The 18,901-nt window shown below is 36.3% G+C and overlaps 1 protein-coding gene across 1 annotated transcript; it reads right to left on the reverse strand.

Moving 5' to 3' along the window:
• Window positions 1-13,068: 13,068 nt before the first annotated feature.
• LOC128546524 (transient receptor potential cation channel subfamily V member 3-like) lies at window positions 13,069-18,246 on the reverse strand. The gene is made up of 2 exons (XM_053517166.1): window positions 16,756-18,246; window positions 13,069-16,305 (listed from the first exon to the last, which is right to left on the reverse strand). The coding sequence occupies exons 1-2, from the start codon at window positions 17,710-17,712 to the stop codon at window positions 14,785-14,787; spliced, it is 2,478 nt and encodes an 825-aa protein (XP_053373141.1). The 5' UTR covers window positions 17,713-18,246; the 3' UTR covers window positions 13,069-14,784.
• Window positions 18,247-18,901: the final 655 nt, after the last annotated feature.

The raw sequence follows: 18,901 nt of genomic DNA on the forward strand, positions 1-18,901 counted from the left end.
TTCGTACTCAAGGTATTTGACCAAGGAAATGCTGATGTCTTACTTAGTTTACTGAAGGAGAGTTTGTTGTCCATAAAAACAACTAAAAAAATCGTGATGCAAGCTAAACCACGCGCAAAGCAAAGATATTGATATTCGCAAACCTTCGCAACATGGTCATTTATAGAAAAGTTTAATCATTTTATGACAAAATCCAAGACATTGGAATCCCGGCTTTTGATAGAAGGTCATAAATGTGAGTCTTCTCTCTTTTCCAGGTTATATGTGTCCCATCAGGTTCTTATCTTATTTTCTGTCTTGAGGTATATTCACAAATCAAACTTTAGGTGCCAGATAAGATGATGTTGTAAATGTTGTGAATATGTTGATTACACAGGCTATTGATCCTTCCAGGTATACTCGGACATCATTTTGAAGCCGTTCATTGTCGTTTGTTTTCCAGTTTCAAACGCCCTCATACCGTGCGTGATGTGTATGACCTCAACAGCCTTAAATTCGCTAGGAAACTGCGTCTGATGCAGAGTATGCCAGGGTCTAAAAGTTCATGTAACCGGGATTCGTTTTTACGAGCTGACGACAATATTTAGGTGCATTATATCTAGAATAAAGGGGCTGTTGGCACAGAACTGAGTGAGTTAATTGAAGTTGTTGCATTGACTGGTGTTTCTGGATCATAGGGTATATTCTAAGAAACTGTACTAGAGTTTCACTTAAGGTAGTTCTGCAAGTTTAATAAACCGGAAATGATGGCATAAAGTCATTTATCCGGAAAACGTAGAATAAAGCCTGGATTCGGCGTACGGTTATGAAAATCATTTTATCCTTTGAGTAAATTTATGACAATGGCACTGTTAATATCTGAAATGTGCGGTTCGCTTTAAATATGATCAAATATCTCAAAAATAAGCACGCGGACCTATACATATTATTTCTTCACATTTTAGGCCATATGTTTATTTATGACTGCGAGAAGTTTCATTAAAATCTACATTGTAAAAGAAATTCTATTCGCAAAAATATATGAAAGATGTGATTTTCCCATAGACTCCCATTATGAAAAAGTGTGTGCGGTCTCAATTTTTCAAATTAGTCTATCAAAAAATCAAGTACACGACCCTACCTTTTTTATTTGCTGAATTTTCTTGATACATGCTGAAGTTTCAAAAAATCAGAGTAAAATGAACATCTACATTGTAGAAAATTTTTCGATCCAAACGTGCAGAACTACCTTAAACCAGTGCTAGGGGCGAGGGGAAGCTCTCATCAACAGAGTGAATCACACGAGTCTGCAATTAGTTTGCTTTGTTGCATTCTATGCTGATAGAACCTATTATTGTTTCTACTCTTTTTCTATTGTTTCTACTACTTTTTTCTGCTGAGTCCTTTGACAAAAGTCGGCCAGCTCCATCTGAAGATAAAGAAACCAATGTGAAACTAATTCTATACCTGAATGATAGCGCTATTCGTGTTACAAGAGGATTGTAACAAGAACTTTCGATACAGACGTCCTTGTTCTCCCCGTTGCAGTATATCCTCGGATTCCTGTAGATTGGTTAGAGAGAGAATTTGGTGCTAACAAACTCTGAGATCTGTTTCAGTCTACTCTATTACAAACCACCCTTGAAGAACCGAAAAGCCCTTACAGCCACATATGCCTATGCCAGATATCGGCTTTCTGAGTGCGACGCAAAACTTGAGACTACCGTGGTTCTTTAAGACAGATTACGTCCTGTAACTGGTGGTAAAGAGGCTTGCAAGCGTCTGTTCACGTTAAAAGATAGATATGAAGCGTGTATTCCTCCATTGCCTTCTATACTTCTTGAACATGCAAAACGGCGGGCACGTATTGAGCCTGACAATCTATCTATCCCTGAGATAACCAGTCTAGAGTTATTCATAATAAATGGAAACATTTCTTGTGCACCCTGGACAAAAGCTGTTGAGGAAGATGAAATTGTCAAAAGCCGGTTAAAATTCTCTTCACTGCCTTATGCAAATAAAGTGGAAGCTGTGCAAGCGGTTGAAATTATGTCTGACACATGTATTTGACTTGTTGCGTATTTCCGATGTTAGCTCACTTTGTTACATGATATATGTCACAGAATAGTTTCGATATGTTTTCAAAAGTTGAAATTGAAAAAAAAAAACATAGGCTTACTCTCCTTTTTAAAACAGTATTTTACATGTTCAATGATTATCAGGTTAATGTATTAATAATTTATGCAGGAAGCCATCCAGCTGGCTTACGGAAGGTTGGTGGTTCTACCCAGGTGCCCGCTCGTGATGAAATAATGTCCTTCGTAATTACTTATACTTACTTATTACCGTTAATTGTTCAATATTAGGTTCATTAATATGTATATCGTCTTAAATGTTATTATGTTTCAGCTCAATTCGTTATAAGAAGCGATCAGTATTGTAATATCTATTTCACGTCATAACGCCCATTTAATGTTAATCTAATTGACAGAGACTATGTCTTAGATTTAATTTAATATTGTCTAGCTTTATGGGAGATATGATATCAATCTTTAGACAGTTTACTTTATATGTACTTTTAACCCGTTCATAACCCTATTGCATAAAATTACTCATACAATGACATAAATATAATATAATGTAACATGATCAATCTCAGCGATAACTTTGTTCTTTCTTCATGTAAATAGAGACCATGTTTAATGTTCTTTGCCCACATTAATTTGATAATGTGTGCACCGGTAACAAAATGTAACAAAAGGTGATCAATGAATTGTATCATTTAAATTTTATACCACAGTACGTATGAAATGTGATCAAAGAAGTGTCATGATTGCAATTTTTCCGGATGGGAAAGTAAATAATTTTTTTTCAATAGTTTTACGATTCAAATCGCCCGCTCGTGATGTATAATGCACGGAGGGGCACGTGGGGCCTTCCTCCACCATCAAAGCTGGGAAGTCACCATATGACTTATAATTGTGTCGGTGCGACATTAAACCCAACAAAAACAAACAAAACGATTCAAATTCCATCGAATAAAGCAAAATCATTCTTGAAATTTAAAAAAAAGCTCGCAGTCTTCGTTGTTTGACAGCTGTTTATGTGCTAGTAATATTTCACTGGCAGTACCAGTTGTTGTAGTAAGTTAATACATTCTGAGCAATTTTGGCAAATTTGACCTATGAAAAAGTGTAGGAAAAACTAGATGATATTCTTGTTTAAGACCAGACGTGACAGTAACAAAGCTCTATATTTGACTCAACGAAATATAAGTAGAAAATATCATATATATCATGTCCCTTAAATATTTTTGTTCTAGATTTTCAAGCAGAGATTTTGCAGTTTCTATGATCACAGATTCTACTTTTATGGAATAAGGTCAGTAATTCGGTCGAAAATGTGCTTCCGTGGTGTAGTTGAAAGAAGTCCATAATAAATAGATCCTAATTTTCCCATTTTCTGCGCAAATTCGTGTAGAACGAGTGCTTTAATCACACTTTTTCGCTACTAGAATACATTCTGCATGAAATGAGACGGTTTTCATGTTCATACAACCCACATGGCAAGTTTTGCAGATCGAAACCGGAAGTAGGTGTTTATTGCGCGGAGGAGAGCAAATATGCGCCATTTTTAGGGTAGCAGACCACAACTGACTGGCATTTCACAAGGAACTATTCAACCCCCTATTTTCTTTTCATTTTTTCGTTAATTTGTGATAGAACTTTCATGAAAAATTGGTGTAGGAAAAAGTGATGTTCTCTAAAGATACGTAAAGACGACATGAAGTTGTCGTTTTTTATATGAAACAAAGAAGGATTTGAATTACTGACCTTTAACCTATAAGAGCTGAAATACGACTATTCTCGAAACACATCGTAATTAGTCTTTATAGCCATAAATCGGTTGTATATGATATAAAAGTGTGTTTCCAATGCAAAATAATAATGAAATTTGAAAATTTTTGAATTTTGACGTTATTTGATGTAGATGCGCCTATTTCAGCAGCGCTTTCTGGGACTTAAAAAGCCAATACGTTGTCTCCAGAGTGTCAGAAAATGCACAAAGTGCATCCTTCTGGGTCCTATTTATGACGGAATGAATGCTATTTCAGAATGCCAGTGAAAAATGATGCAGAAAGGTGGAACTTTTACCAACATATACAACCGAAAGGTCCATAAGGCCAAAATTTTGCCTTGTAAATGGGTAGGGGATGGCTCCTATTAAATGTCTATATTTCTCCAAAATCTCGAAATTTCACAATGAAACTTGGCAATATGTTTGATATTACATCTTTCTTGGAAATAGAGATGAAAATGGTGTGAAATTTGATAAGAAACATTTCTTATAGGAATAAGGTCAGTAATTTGGTCGAAAATGTGCTTCCGTGGTGTAGTCGAAAGAAGTCCATAATAAATAGATCCTAATTTTCCCATTTTCTGCGCAAATTCGTGTAGAACGAGTGCTTTAATCACACTTTTTCGCTACTAGAATACATTCTGCATGAAATGAGACGGTTTTCATGTTCATACAACCCACATGGCAAGTTTTGCAGATCGAAACCGGAAGTAGGTGTTTATTGCGCGGAGGAGAGCAAATATGTGCCATTTTTAGGGTAGCAGACCACAACTGACTGGCATTTCACAAGGAACTATTCAACCCCCTATTTTCTTTTCATTCTTTCGTTAATTTGTGATAGAACTTTCATGAAAAATTGGTGTAGGAAAAAGTGATGTTCTCTAAAGATACGTAAAGACGACATGAAGTTGTCGTTTTTTATATGAAACAAAGAAGGATTTGAATTACTGACCTTTAACCTATAATTACAAAAGTATCAAATGTTAATAACTATGCGGATTTGTTAAAACTGCTGAATAGTATTGGGTTTTTATTTGTCAAGAAATATATGCACATTTGAATATTTGCAACTTCAAACCTTTCTTACTTGATATTTATAGTTGTCTGAAAATAGGTACTGTCTTTTCAGCTTTTCATGATGAAGGAAGACTCCAGGTGCCCCGCTCCCCCGTACCTTTCGCCCCAGGGCATATTTCAGGCACTATTTAAAGTACTCAATATGACCCTAACATTTAACAGAAATAGTATTGTCCGAAAATGATTCGTACAGACTTATATATATGATGTGAAGTTTGGTATTAACAATTTATCATCGTTTCTTAAAATAATTACGTGGTAACAGACTTAACAGGTTATAATATTTCAAACTACAATTAAAAGAAATACAAATATATAACTCCAGTGAAAAGAAGTTTTTGAAGCAAACAGTGCAACGAAGCAAATACAAACTAGCCTGATTCGATTGAAAGGGGTCTGCTCATCAGATGCAATGAAATTTTTTATAGCGGTTTACAGACACATTGAATGGACTCCATGATTTTAAGGACCACATATTATCAACGTTAAGTAGAAGTGTGGGGAGACATTTTACTGTCGCCGAAGGACAATTCAGGACCGCTAATGATTTAGTAAACGGAACAAAACTCGATTTTCACCAATATGATTTTGGTCATGCTAGTAAAATAAATTAATATAGGCATATGCTATTGATTGTAATTCATTGCTTTTTGATAATGGTTGTTGAAAATAGACTATTTCTACAAAAACGATATAATATGAAAGCGTTTGAAATAAGTTTATATTGATATACTGAAATCAAATTTATATCAATGGGCGGAACTCTTTTATATGGCATTGAGGCTAAAAAAATGTTTGGTTTTGCTGATCTTAGATAAAACGAACATTCAAATTTAGGCCCTTCGTAGGACAAGCAAAGTTATAATGTATGACAAAAAATGTACGCCTATACCCTGTTTAAACTATTGTAACACATATGTGTTCAATCGATTGTTTGTCGATTGTCAAACATGAATCGTAGATTTCATGATTTCATTTAAAATCTCAGTATTTCATACAATCGGAGCAGTGTTTCTTTATATGAACTGATTTTTTTTGTGATTATGTGTAGCTTCTCTGATAAGGGCTACATTATTATAATTATTATTATTATTATTATTATTATTATACCAGATTAATATGGCGCCCTTTTCATGATAAATACGTTCAATGGCGCTTTACATATAGCAAACGTAGCCACACAGGACGCGAAATTCATCCTCTAGTAGTACAGGCACAAGCGATCTGACCAGAGAGACAGAGTGAGATAATGCCCCCAGCGACAGATAGAGAGAAATCCTTTTTAAATACAGACTTAGCCTAGCTCATTGCGAGTAGACAGTCTGGTTCTTTAACGTGCCTGGTGTATAGCACCGTACACGCGTACTTTCCTAGAAAGAACCAGTACTGGTCTCTAAGTTAGGTAGGAGACAGTCAAGAGCATCTCAACAATTTCCAGTGCCTGGACCTCTGGATTGACAGTCAAGCGTGTTACCACTAGACCACCGGCCCATCTACATTGAGAGATGCAGGGACGTCCTATAAGTCATAAGTTTGTAACGCTTACTGGTAAATTCTAAAACTGTTGGTACATACAGCAGAGTGATGAGTAGTTTTCAGCAAAGGATGACGCTGTGATGGTCAGTCGTGGAGAGCCAAACGGACGCTGAAATGGATGTTGGTGGAGAAGGACACTAAAACGCTTGCTAATGGAGAACCAGCACAGCCGGGCGCTGAAATGCTTACTGATGGAGAACCTGCCCATACGGACGCTGAAATGGCCGCTGGTGGAAAACCAGCACAGACGTATGCTGAAATGGCTGCTGAAGGAGAACCAGCACAGGAGGACGCAGATTTGGTTGCTGGTGGAAAACCAGCCCAGACGGATGCTGAAATGGTTGCTGGTGGACAACCAGCTTGGACGACAACCAGCTCAGACGGACGCTGGGATGGTTGCTGATGGAAAACAAGCAAAGGCGGACGCTGAGATGGTTGCTTGTGGAGAACCAGCACAGACGGACGCTGAAATGGTTGCTGGTAGAGAGCTGTCACAGACGTAGGCTGAGATTGTTTCTGGTGGAAAATCAGCACAAACAGACGCTGAGATGTTTGCTGGTGGAGAACTAGCACAGACGGACGCTGAGTTGGTCGGTGGTGGAAAACCAGGTTAGACGGACGCTAAAATGGTGTCTGTTGGAGAACCAGCACACTGTCAGACGGAAACTGAACTGGTGGCTGATGGAAAACCAGCACGGACAGATACTGAAATGATGGCTGAATGAAAACCAGCACAGACGGACACTGAAGTGATAGCTGATGGAGAACCCAGCACAGACGGACATGAAATGGTTGCTGATGGGGAACCAGCATAGACGGACGCTGACATGCTTGTATGATGAGGTAATTTACAAAGTCAGACGACGCTTAAGTGGTTGCTCATATGATGGAAAACACAGACAAACATTGACTTTGATATTGGAGATTTGGCACTGGAATGGTAGCCAGTGAACCCAGACACAGACGGACGGCTGTTTGAGAGGTTAACACATTTGAACAATAAAGTAATTACTGGTTGCTCAGAACTGTCTAGGGGTAGAGTGACCAGCACAGATGAGTCTTGAAATGGTTGCTGATGAGGTTGCCAACAACCTTCAGTGGGACACTGAAATGTCTTCCTTACTTTCATACATATGTTTTACGTAGTAATTAATGAACCAAGTTTTTAAACAATTTTGTCAATCATTGGATGTGCTGATTCGCAGTCAATATAACCATGTATTTTGTATTTTTATAAAATGGCCTCATTATCATAAAGGACCATTTGTAAATTAAGTAGTCTCACTAATATTTCACACAGGTATCAAATGCGTTATATTTTTGAGTTCTACCACGTTTAAATTGTCGAGACTATGTTTATCCTGACGGAAACCTTTAGATGTGAGTCTTAGCATAATACATATCTGCAAACTACACTTTCAAGGAGATATGATCCCCAAGGTACTGCCTGATTTGATAATTGTCCCTTGTCCTGTTTCGTCGTACATCTCTTTGTGTTCTGGCGTCTGCAAGCATTTGGGTATATACGTTTACAGTCCTTGGATTCTGGCTTATATATCGATACGTTGACTTGTGTTTTACTATGTGCTTTTGTGGTAACTGTTTAATGTGTAATGGAATTGCCTGACGAGGGGTAATTTTATTACACTGTCTTCTTGATGATTGAGGCGTAACACATCAAAGAATATAGCATTTTTATGACAAAGAATTCCATTGCCTGTGTTGGGATTCGTACACGGTTCGCTCGGATGCTAGTCCAATGCTCTTACCACTGAACCAAAGAGTCAACGCCCTGACACAGTTGTCAGAGATTAGCTTTAAATGAACAGGCTATGCGTAAGCGACCGTAACACTTCCACTCTTCAAAGAAGTCATCATTTATGATGACGTGTAAGCTACGTGGGTGGGATCAAAAGTAATGCAACCAATGGTGTTAAATGACAACTAAAGGTTGGATTAAGAAAATCTTTATTTCAAACCATCAAAGTAACCTCCTTTGACAGATACACAACGTTTCAATCTTTTAATCCAATCCTTAAAAGCTTTCTGATAGTCTTTTTCAGGTAAATCACTAAGGAGGTTAAATATGGCGGCCCCCAACTTTTGGCGGGATGTATATTTTCTGCCTGCAAGCTTTTTCTTGAGACGAGAGAAAAGGAAAAAGTCACAGGGGGCTATATCCGGAGAATAGGGTGGGTGTTCTAGAACATATACTCCCTGTTCATTCAAAAACGACGTCACAATCCCAGCCTTGTGACTTGAGGCGTTGTCATGTAAGAAATGGATGCCTCGGATACCCGTCTTTGGTCGACGTTTCTGGAAATACTTGAGAAGCTTTTTAAGAACTTTTTTCTTATGAAACTTGGCATTCATTGACTTGCCTTTAGGTACAGGAACCTGGATGGCGAGATTTAAGTAGTAAAAAAGGGCATACATAACCTTTTTCACACTTGCAATCCTTTGGCATTGCAAGGCCTTCTGGCATTTTTGGTGAGCCATACTCGGTTACTTATTTTTCAATGCGGTTCGAAGAAATGTATCCAAGACTCATCACCTGTTACCACATTCATAAATGTTTTTGATCGTATCTTGGAAACCTTTTCAAAAGCTTGCGCGCCATCTTAACGCGCGTGCGTTGTTGCTCATCAGTGAGCAAATGCGTGACCCACCTTTTTCTTCTTCAATTTCAAAATATTTCGCAGAATGCGCAACACAGATGCTTTTGAAATGCCAACCATGTCCGCAATCTGCTGAGAAGTATATCTTGCGTCAGAAAGTACTATTTGTTTGATGTTTTCAACAATCCTTGGACTACTTGCAGACTTAGGTCGACCAGTTTTAGGCGCATTTTTGACAGACTCCACGCCTGAACAAAATTTCCTAACCCATCTGCAAACTGTGGAAAAGGACATTTCATTACTACCATAAACAGCACATATGTCAGCATAAATGTCCTTTGAACCTCTTCCGAGTGAAGCGCAAGTCTTAATGTAAGACCTAATTTCGTTCGCACTTTTTACAATTTTACCAACCATTTGGCCTAACCGCCTACGCGTAGGGTTTGTGCAAATGTGAATTATGAGCGAGATATTGTGTTTTCATATATAGTTTATACGTCGATTGAAAGCTATTACAACGGGGAACACGTGCAAGGCGTGAATTTTGTACTCGCGCTAAAAATAGCGTTTATCAATAGCCAGTGGCATTAATTTTGATTCCATCCTCGTATTTTGGCATAGAAAGTGCCATTATCTGCACGATATGAATTCCGTATCCCGGACGAGTTACGACTTTTTGCCGTAACAGCAAAGAGCATAGCATTCTAATGATGAAAATTCCAAACTGCCTGTTACGTGATTCGAACACTGAGCCAAAGAGTCGACTCCCTGACGCAGTTGTCAGAGATTGACTTCATCTCAGTGTTCTTATATTTTCTGGTCATTCGGGATCATTTTTGTTGCATTTTCCATTACTGCCAGTTTAGTGTATGCGAGCGGCTTGAGTAAACCTATTTTCATATATACGATGTTTGTTATTAATCATATGATGCAAAGATTAACTCTTTAAACAAACGGCTACATGATCGGAAGTTGAATCGTTGTTAAGTAGGACTTAAATACATGTTCAATGTACGAAAAAAAGAGATTCCAGTAAATGCAAGCATGTCTTCAGAATCGCATGTTTGCTGGATTACCAAACACACAGAAATGTTTAGAGCAATTACCTTTATAACTTGAGTAATGTATGTACACAGGGCATTTATGTTTAAACTAAATATATAATTTTTAATGTGAAAAGTGATGCCCATCAGGCTATGGTTTACTATTGGGAACTTAGATCCCTGACCAAGCAATAAAAATACAAATTATTTTTATCGACTTGTCACAAGGAAATCGATGTACATCGGTGACAGGAAAAACTATACTTATGATGTATACATGAACTGATCGGGATTCGGGAGAATGCGACGTTAATCAAGTTCAGTTTTACAGACATAACTTTTACGCAGATACTTAACTGCGTAGTCAAAATCTGGCAAGCATACACAATTAAACTGGCTAATTTATTTGGTTGCAACAAGAAGTCTATATCATTCAACGATTGCTTCATACGCAATCGGTGCTTACTTCTTATTTTGTTTAAAGTACAGTAAACTGAAGTAAAACCAAACCGGTTTATATAATTGGTTGATTTATCGTGCATTGAAATCCCGCAATAATTGTCTTTGTAGTTTTATAACAATTTAGGTACAGTCATTATCCTACTATTTGATTGCTTATTTTGTAATAATCCTGACCCTGTGAAATATTACATTCACACGCCGTCTACGCTAACGGCTTAAAGAGTCAAATTTCTATAATAAAATTATAATATGTCAAACATTGATAAACTGTTGGTTGAGAAATCGGCAAAGAGACATTTTCAATGCTAAAAGCTTTTGAATAGGACAATTTGTATATCATTGCAGACGTAATTTGTCACGCATAATGTTTTCAGATATCATAGATATATCTTATAATTGTACTATGAAATTATCAATTATTCCATGGTCCCAATGTTGTAGAAAATAAAATATAAAAGAAATCAAATAATTACACCTAGTTAAATCCTACGCATATTGCCAAGGTTTGATACCGGTACAAGTCCTACGATTTTACAGTATCTGATAACCAATTCACAGTGAGATAAATATGTTCTTTCTTTGTAACTGGTGATTACATTTTTTTCAATGGCCTTATAGGTAACTAAATTATATGCATTATATTTCAGAAGACCTTAAACAACATTCTAAAAAAATGCCCAATCAAGATTTTTGTGTAATACTTGGTTTTAGATGCCGTTGAGATTTATCAACAATCACGCTATGTTTTTAACATTTTTCTATGATTCAATATTGTTGGTAAAATGTCTACCCAATGTTAATGTTAAAGCCTGAAAATTTCGTTTTTTCGCACTTCGCCATTGTGATCTCGCGCTTCTCCGTTATGAGCAGGCGATACGCGAAGCGCGGAATCATGATGGCAAAGTGCGAAATCGTGAGGCGCGAAGCGCGAGATCACGATTGCGAAACCGCGAAATGATTTAAAAGGTGTAAGAAACATTTTGCAGAATACTGTTTTAGTTAAGAAAATAGATAAGGGAAATACCTATAACGAAGTTGACGTAATGAAGACGTCGCTATTCCGGAATGCTTTTCCTATGCAAGGTATCAGTTTCAGATTTGGTACATTTGTATCAATATCATGAAACTCAGCATGTCTTTGTTGACTAGTCTAGTATTCAGTCTGGAGTTACGACAAATTCTTTGTAACAACTATCGTATATAGACTTAGAGACATATTTTATTGCATGATATATCAAATCATATCGATATTTTAAAAGTGTGTCACCACGAACCATTTGTTTTGAATTAATACTTGCACATACAAAACATTGATCACTAAACCACAGCTTGCACGTCCAATAATACGTACATACCTAGTGAAAATAAGGTTTTCGTGCAATGTTTTTGCTTCAAACACGCTGAAATGCACCATTTGCCGTTCTCACAATGATAAATAATCAAGCGGAGGATACGCCGACCCCCCGTCCACCCCCATTACGTCTGCGTATTATGAAAAATGCCCTAGCTACGCGCCTGCATAATGTAATCAGTCCAAGTGCACGTAAAAGAAAATATTTGTTTTGAAACTGAGTCTGAGATAGGCTAAAAACTGTAATATCGCCCATTTTAAAAACCATAAATATATCTATGACAGACTTTTCAGTATAACTCGACTCGCTTCTTGGGAGGAGTTTATGTAAATGACGGTTACAAAATTAGCCACTCACGATAAGAAAATCAATATTAGTCAGTGACTAAATGTGTATGATGCAAACACTGAATCGGTGCGCTATTCTGAAATTGGCAGTAATAATATAAGTATAACGTCAGTACAATAGTTAAAGCAAAGTGTTTGTTTATAGTTGAGTCCCCGCATTTTTGACAGTGTCAGTCATTTTGATCTTGGGAGCCTCCGTGGCCGAGTGGTTAAGGTCGCTGACTTCAAATCACTTGTCCCTCATCGATGTGGGTTCGAGCCTCACTCGGGGTATTGAATACTTCATGTAAGGAAGCCATCCAGCTGAGCTCGCTAACGGAATGTTGGTGGTTCTACTCAGGTGCCAGCTCGTGATGAAATAATGCACGAGGGGCACCTGGGGTCTTCCTCCACCATCAAAGCTGGAAAGTCGCCATATGACCTGTAATTGTATCGGTGCGACGTTAAACCCAAAACATAAATAGATAATTCTAATATGCTTATCTCTGTTAAAGCACTCTTACGCTAGAATGACGTCACGTTAACGTGCGGTGACGTCAGAGTTTGTGTTACGACCAAGAAAAAACGCTTCTATATTTTATCTACTGTTTTAGATTAAGGACATACTAGAATCTAAATAATTTATAGCAAAATAGTGTTTTAACACTATTTATACACTCAGGCGGTAATACGTCGTACAAATAATTTCACTCAGGCTGCACCCTCGTGCAATTATTACGCCCGACGTATAACCGCCCATCGTGCATAAATAGTGTTAAAGCACTCTTTTGCTATAAATTATTTCTTAAATAAAGAGCAACCTTGTCAACATCAAATCCCCAACTTTGATTCCAGTAACCAGTCAGGAAGCCAACTGGTATTCATTCTTATACAATTTTGCGGCTCGACCTGTAGACTTCCCTTACCTCAGCTTTAATTTCTTGGTGAATGAATTACATGTAAGTACTATACATAATGCAATTATTCGCTTTACAAAAGTGCTGTAATATTGATTAAATGTATTCAGGTAACTTAATAAAGCTTAGCAATTAAAATAAAGAAATATTGATTTAAAATAGATTTGTTTTTGTGATCAAAGGTTAACAACTTACAAAGACATTCAATAACACTAAGACAAAGATAACCGCAATACTGGTGAGTATCACACGAAACAAAACATGCTGAAAAACACACTTTCGGAAAAAATGCTGACTCGGGATGTTGTGATACACAATTCTTTGAATACAAAATGAAACTTACTTTGCGAGGCCATCGATCACTCTTGCAATAGAAAAAGAAAGTAGTTGAATCGATTTTGTAAATAGCATTCTTTGTGAACATTTTAACCATGAAATATTTGAAAGACGACAATTATATTGTATTCCTATTATATAATGTATTTGCTATCTTTTAAATCAAAGTTAAGTTTTAGTGCAGAAGTATAATGCTTACAATAACACGGAAAAAATCACATGTCAGTTTATATGTACAGTTGTATTTATTTAAGTAATAAAGTGAAAATTGAAATAAATTGTCATGAAAATTAATTTAAAGTTTGCTTCAGTTCTTACATTTGTAGTTCTCATATTTGAATACCAATTTCAAATTAGTCACCCTCTTATCCTGTCCATACCTTAACATACACAAATGATTGTTGAAATTTATGGTTTTATGAAACTAGAGTATACATTGAAGTAAATGTATGTAAAGTTTTGAAAAAGTCTGTCCATAAAAATTTTCTGGGAAATGTCCTTAAGCTGTGTAGGTAAATTAAATCTGTAGGGAGATCGTTTTAGAAGTGCGTACATGATAAAAGACTCTGATCTATTCAGTCAGATCATAAGAGGTAATAAATGAGGAACGAGGATCTACATTACATATACTTAAATCACACTGAATCGTGCTTACGTTTAATGTAGACACGTCTCAACAAATATAAAAAAAAAAGACCAATGTTTACCACACGAAGGTATTAAGCAAAGCAATAACTATACGAAATATTTACATAAGAACATTATCTGACTGCTTATCTTGATTACAGGATGTAAACAATATTTCAACAGAGCATAACAAAAAGGCAATTGTTTTCAAAAGCATTTTTGAGTTGAGTTTTATACTTATATATCAAAGAACGTTTATATTCTATTGAATAGGTCATACCCATTTGACTCAGTCTTATCTTCTGAAGGAAGATCAGCATGAATGTACACCATGTCAAACGCCACTTAATATTAAACATATTTCAACCAATTGCGAGGACTTCTCTCCACTGCGCAGTGCAGATTTTGAAATGAAATCCTTGGAGTTGTTTCTTACAGTTTCGACTGACACTGTTTTATCTTTTTTGAAACAGACATGCATTTATGTCACAATTTGAACATGAAAATGTTTTATTCGCATTGATTGTCATTTTGTCAGGTTTTGACGGTATGTAGGTTTTTATAATAAATGTTTATCAACTTCATTTCGTTCCGGCGATATTTGCTCTTTTTTGAGTCGAGCCGCAGTAAAATCCAGCTCATTCATTTATCCATTATAAAAATTCCGTTATTTCTTGTGTTTGGGAAAGAATTCTGGAATGATTTTGACAGGACTCACATCTTGCTCGTTCCATGTCTGTGATATCAAGCCGCCTGTTCAATGACTGCTGACCCTGTAGGGTGGAAACAATTGTATTTTGAGTTTCAGGAAACACTTTGCGTTTTTTATGTGAAGTTTCCTTTCTTCGCAGAATCTTTCCCAGTAAACTAGAAATATCATTTTTGTAATGTGTAAGCTGTACTGGCTCTTCCGATGCGTCAGACCCCGCTCCTTCATGGCCGTGTACGGAATTCCTCATCCACATGCGTCTTTGTTTGCTCTGGTCTTTATTATTTTCATTGTCATATCTTGGCATCTGTTTTAGGGTACCGACCTCCTTACAAAGTCTACGGGGAAGGAAACTTTCGAGAAATAAAATAACCGATAACTTCTGAAGACGATAATGCATTTTTGTGGCTACTACATCGGCATTGTTACTCATCAAGTCCGTGCATGAATTGGACATCATTGCTATAAGTGCATTGAGTAAAAGGATTGTTGTTAAAAGAACAAAAAGAACAAAGACCGTAACCGCTAAAATTGGTTGTCGAGCCTGAAACAGTATGTCTAATTCTCCGATACCAAGCATAATAGTCAACATTTTGACCATCGTTTTTCCTAAATTGTCAAAATCCTCATCTTCCGTGTTAGCGCCTTGCATAATCATGAACATTGCAATAGAAAAAGCTATCAGAAATATGCCCATGACAAATGCGAACTTTATCATATCAGAAATAACCCTCTGAATCAAAACAGTATAGAAACTGAATGCTTTGAAAATTTGAAGAAAGAATAAAACAAGGTACCACCCAATTATAATTGCGAAAATCAGACAATAGTTTTCGTATCCAGACATAATTCCTGACCCACCAATAGCGGCAAAAATGAAATCAAACAGGAGAAGAAATGAGAATAAGACAAAGTATATTCGAAACATGACGTTTGAATACGGCATGCTAAAGTGACGAATAATACGTTTTGTAAACTTTGAAGAGGTTTGAGACTGAAATCGTGAAATTATTTTTCTGGCACACTCCATTGAAACAAACCATGCAGAGAAAAGCAAACCAATCGCTGAAATAGATGTAACAAAAACGTTTTTGGTCACAGGATATTTAAATTGAATTGTAGTATTGTCCGAGATCGATGTCGTCATCTGTGACCTTAGTACAGCAGCACATGAGAGCAGAATCATGAAGACAAGATAAATGGCAAACCATATAAGGAACCAAGGTCTGTAATATTTCCACTTTTCTCTTATCACCTCCTTTACTGGCGTAACGTTTGTAAATAAGAACGCGTTGTTTGTCTGATGATGGACCACATATTCTAGTACCGATTCATGATGCTCGGTTTTGATGTCCTCTTCATGTGATGCATTGACGTCACTTTCAGTTGCAAGCGTTTCGATCTCAGTGACGTCGTATGTTTCTTCATTAAAGAGACCGTCGTTAGATTCCCGTGAAAGGTATACCTGGAAGCAATAATGCACGAACAATTAAATGTATTTCATATCTCTATGATTTTTCAAGAATTCATGAATGTATGTTAATGTCTGTGTGCACATGTATAGTCACATTAAACTCCCAGTTTGAAATAATGAAAAATGATGCCAGACGCCCATCTTGGTAGTATTGATTAATGAATACCTCAATAACATTGTCTTTGCATAATTGCATGTTCATTTAAAAGGGATTTCAGAAGACTGTGTTAGTTAAAAAAAGACAAGTTAGACAAAAAAAGTCATCGTCATCTTTATATTTATAATCTGTTCAGAACTATTTTCATCGTGGTATATAGAAAAAATATCTCCGACCAAAATAAGTTAGACATACATTATCAAAAATATAAGAAAATGCATACTTGAAAAAAAAGTTATAAGTCTGAAGCAAACGCTAACATTTGAAAAATAATGTGAAGATACCTCATGATTAATGATTACTTCAAAGATTTTGAACTGCTGCCTTTTAGCTGCCAACTGCAGTGGGGTGAGTTTCTCTTTGTTCGTCATCATCAGTAGTTTACGCACATCTTTCCTCAAAGTCCATTGATCATCCCAAAAGAAAGCGCTAGAACCTATCTTTTTCTTCTCATACTTCGATCCTGTTTTGATAAATTGACAATCCAAAATGAAACTGACCATTCTGAGCACGGATTCGAGCTTTACTGGTTTGATGTGTGCATACTTTATCAAAGAATGTATAATATTATCGCCTTTTTTGTTTGTAGCATCCAATTTCGATACACAGTTCTTAAGGAGGATACAAAATATTTCTTTGTTGAATTTTAAAGAAGCGACCCCAAGTAGAGTCCCAGCCATCATAACTGTATCTTGAAATATGGCGCCTTCTGCATGGATTCTCATTAATTTTGCTTTCTGCTGACTTGTGTCAACCTCTTCATTAAGTGTGTCTGTCATAATCTCAAGAAGCTTTTTGTCTTCTTGCACAATTGCTAGATGCACTGGGGTCACACCTTCACAGTTGTCATGTATCTTCTCAAAACTGATCAATTCCGGACAGTATTTTATTATACACTTGATAATTTTGTCGAGAATTCTTTTTCGGGGGCTATTCTTCTTCACGTTTATTGACATTGCACGTAATAGCAACGAATCCCCATTCAAAAAAGTATCTCCTATCTCTTCTGCATTGGTTTCTAGTCTAATTTTTCTGTCAATTTTGCCTTTGATAAGAAATTCTTTATTCTGAAGAATTCCTAATTTAATGTTTTTCTGTGGGTCTTCGGTTCTCGAGTGAAAAAAGTTTTCAAAATGATTTTCTAGTCCTTTTATACGGCTTATATCATTGTCTTCCGTTCTAGCAATTATTTCCAAATATGCATACAGTTTTAAAATCTCGTTTTCACACAGTTCCGCCATTATGTTATTAACGTTTCACTTTGAACAAGGTAATACTCTGCAATATATATTTGGTTAACAGATAACGTTTTGTACTTTGTTGTAGATTCTTTATCTTGTTTTTAAAGCCGTTCACGAGATAAATCGTTTGGATGTCTACTTAAGTCAAACATATGACCATATTTTGTTTATAACACTCCCCATGTTGCTTTAAAGATTTCATCACAAATGAATATTATTAGTTTTTATTGGAACTAATTTTTGTTCGTGTTGATGAAAAATATTGCTTTGAAACGAAAAAACATTCATTTATAACGAAAATACAATTAGTAATTCAAAAAACATTACGCGCATGCGTATATTCCTGTTGACTGATATGTAGTCCATCCTCCTTTTCGACGAGACGTTTAGAAATAACGGCATTTTAATGCAGAAAAGAATGTATGAACAGAAGTAATTCAAACATGAAATGCACTAAGTGTTACCTAAATAATTTAAATAGGTTCGTCAATACAAAACCCTCCACGCATTAATCTTGCAGAAGCTATCATCTTGTTTACTTTCTGTTTCGCCTCTTAGAAAAAGGCTTTACAAAATAATTCGAACATGAATAAAAAGGCTCTACATGCTTGAAGTAACAATAACTGCCACGTTTAAAGCTAATCGATTGAGTTTTTTCTGCAATATTGGAATTTACATTGCGTAGTTACAATAACTGCATACGCAGACATTTGTATGTATACACTAGCACGGTCATTAATATTATAATTAAGTATTTTACCTGTCAGTTAACGATATTGATATGATGGTAATTTCGAACCTTTGCCAATTTGAAAATACTTTATTATATTGTTTAGAATACTTGTTTGTAAGAAGTTGTATCTGCTTCCGGAATAAAAGAGGATCTTCCGGTCTGTCCCTCTTTTTTGCCGCTATATGGAGTTTTTACCGGTGAAAATCACCGCAAAAATTGAAGAAATCGCAGACTACAGCAGCAGAAAATCAGAATTTGTTCGTACGTACGAACAAAATTCCAAATAAAATTTACAAATTCTTGTTCATTTCTCACATTTTTAAATGCAATTTGGAATTTTATTCGTACGTACGAACAAATCATGGCTGTTCGTACGTACGAACAATAATCCATATTCTGTATTATGTTTCAGTTCTGACATTCTGTTCAAACAGCTCAGATTTGTTCGTACGTCAG

Source organism: Mercenaria mercenaria, chromosome 11 (assembly GCF_021730395.1).
Source record: "Mercenaria mercenaria strain notata chromosome 11, MADL_Memer_1, whole genome shotgun sequence".
NCBI classification, from domain to species: Eukaryota; Metazoa; Mollusca; class Bivalvia; order Venerida; family Veneridae; genus Mercenaria; species Mercenaria mercenaria.

Coding starts and splice junctions, on each gene's coding strand:
- LOC128546524 (XM_053517166.1), bottom strand. CDS start 17,712: ATGGCGGAACTGTGTGAAAACGAGATTTTAAAACTGTATGCATATTTG. Junction 16,306..16,755: donor AAGTAATCATTAATCATGAG/GTATCTTCACAT, acceptor TATTGCTTCCAG/GTATACCTTTCACGGGAATC.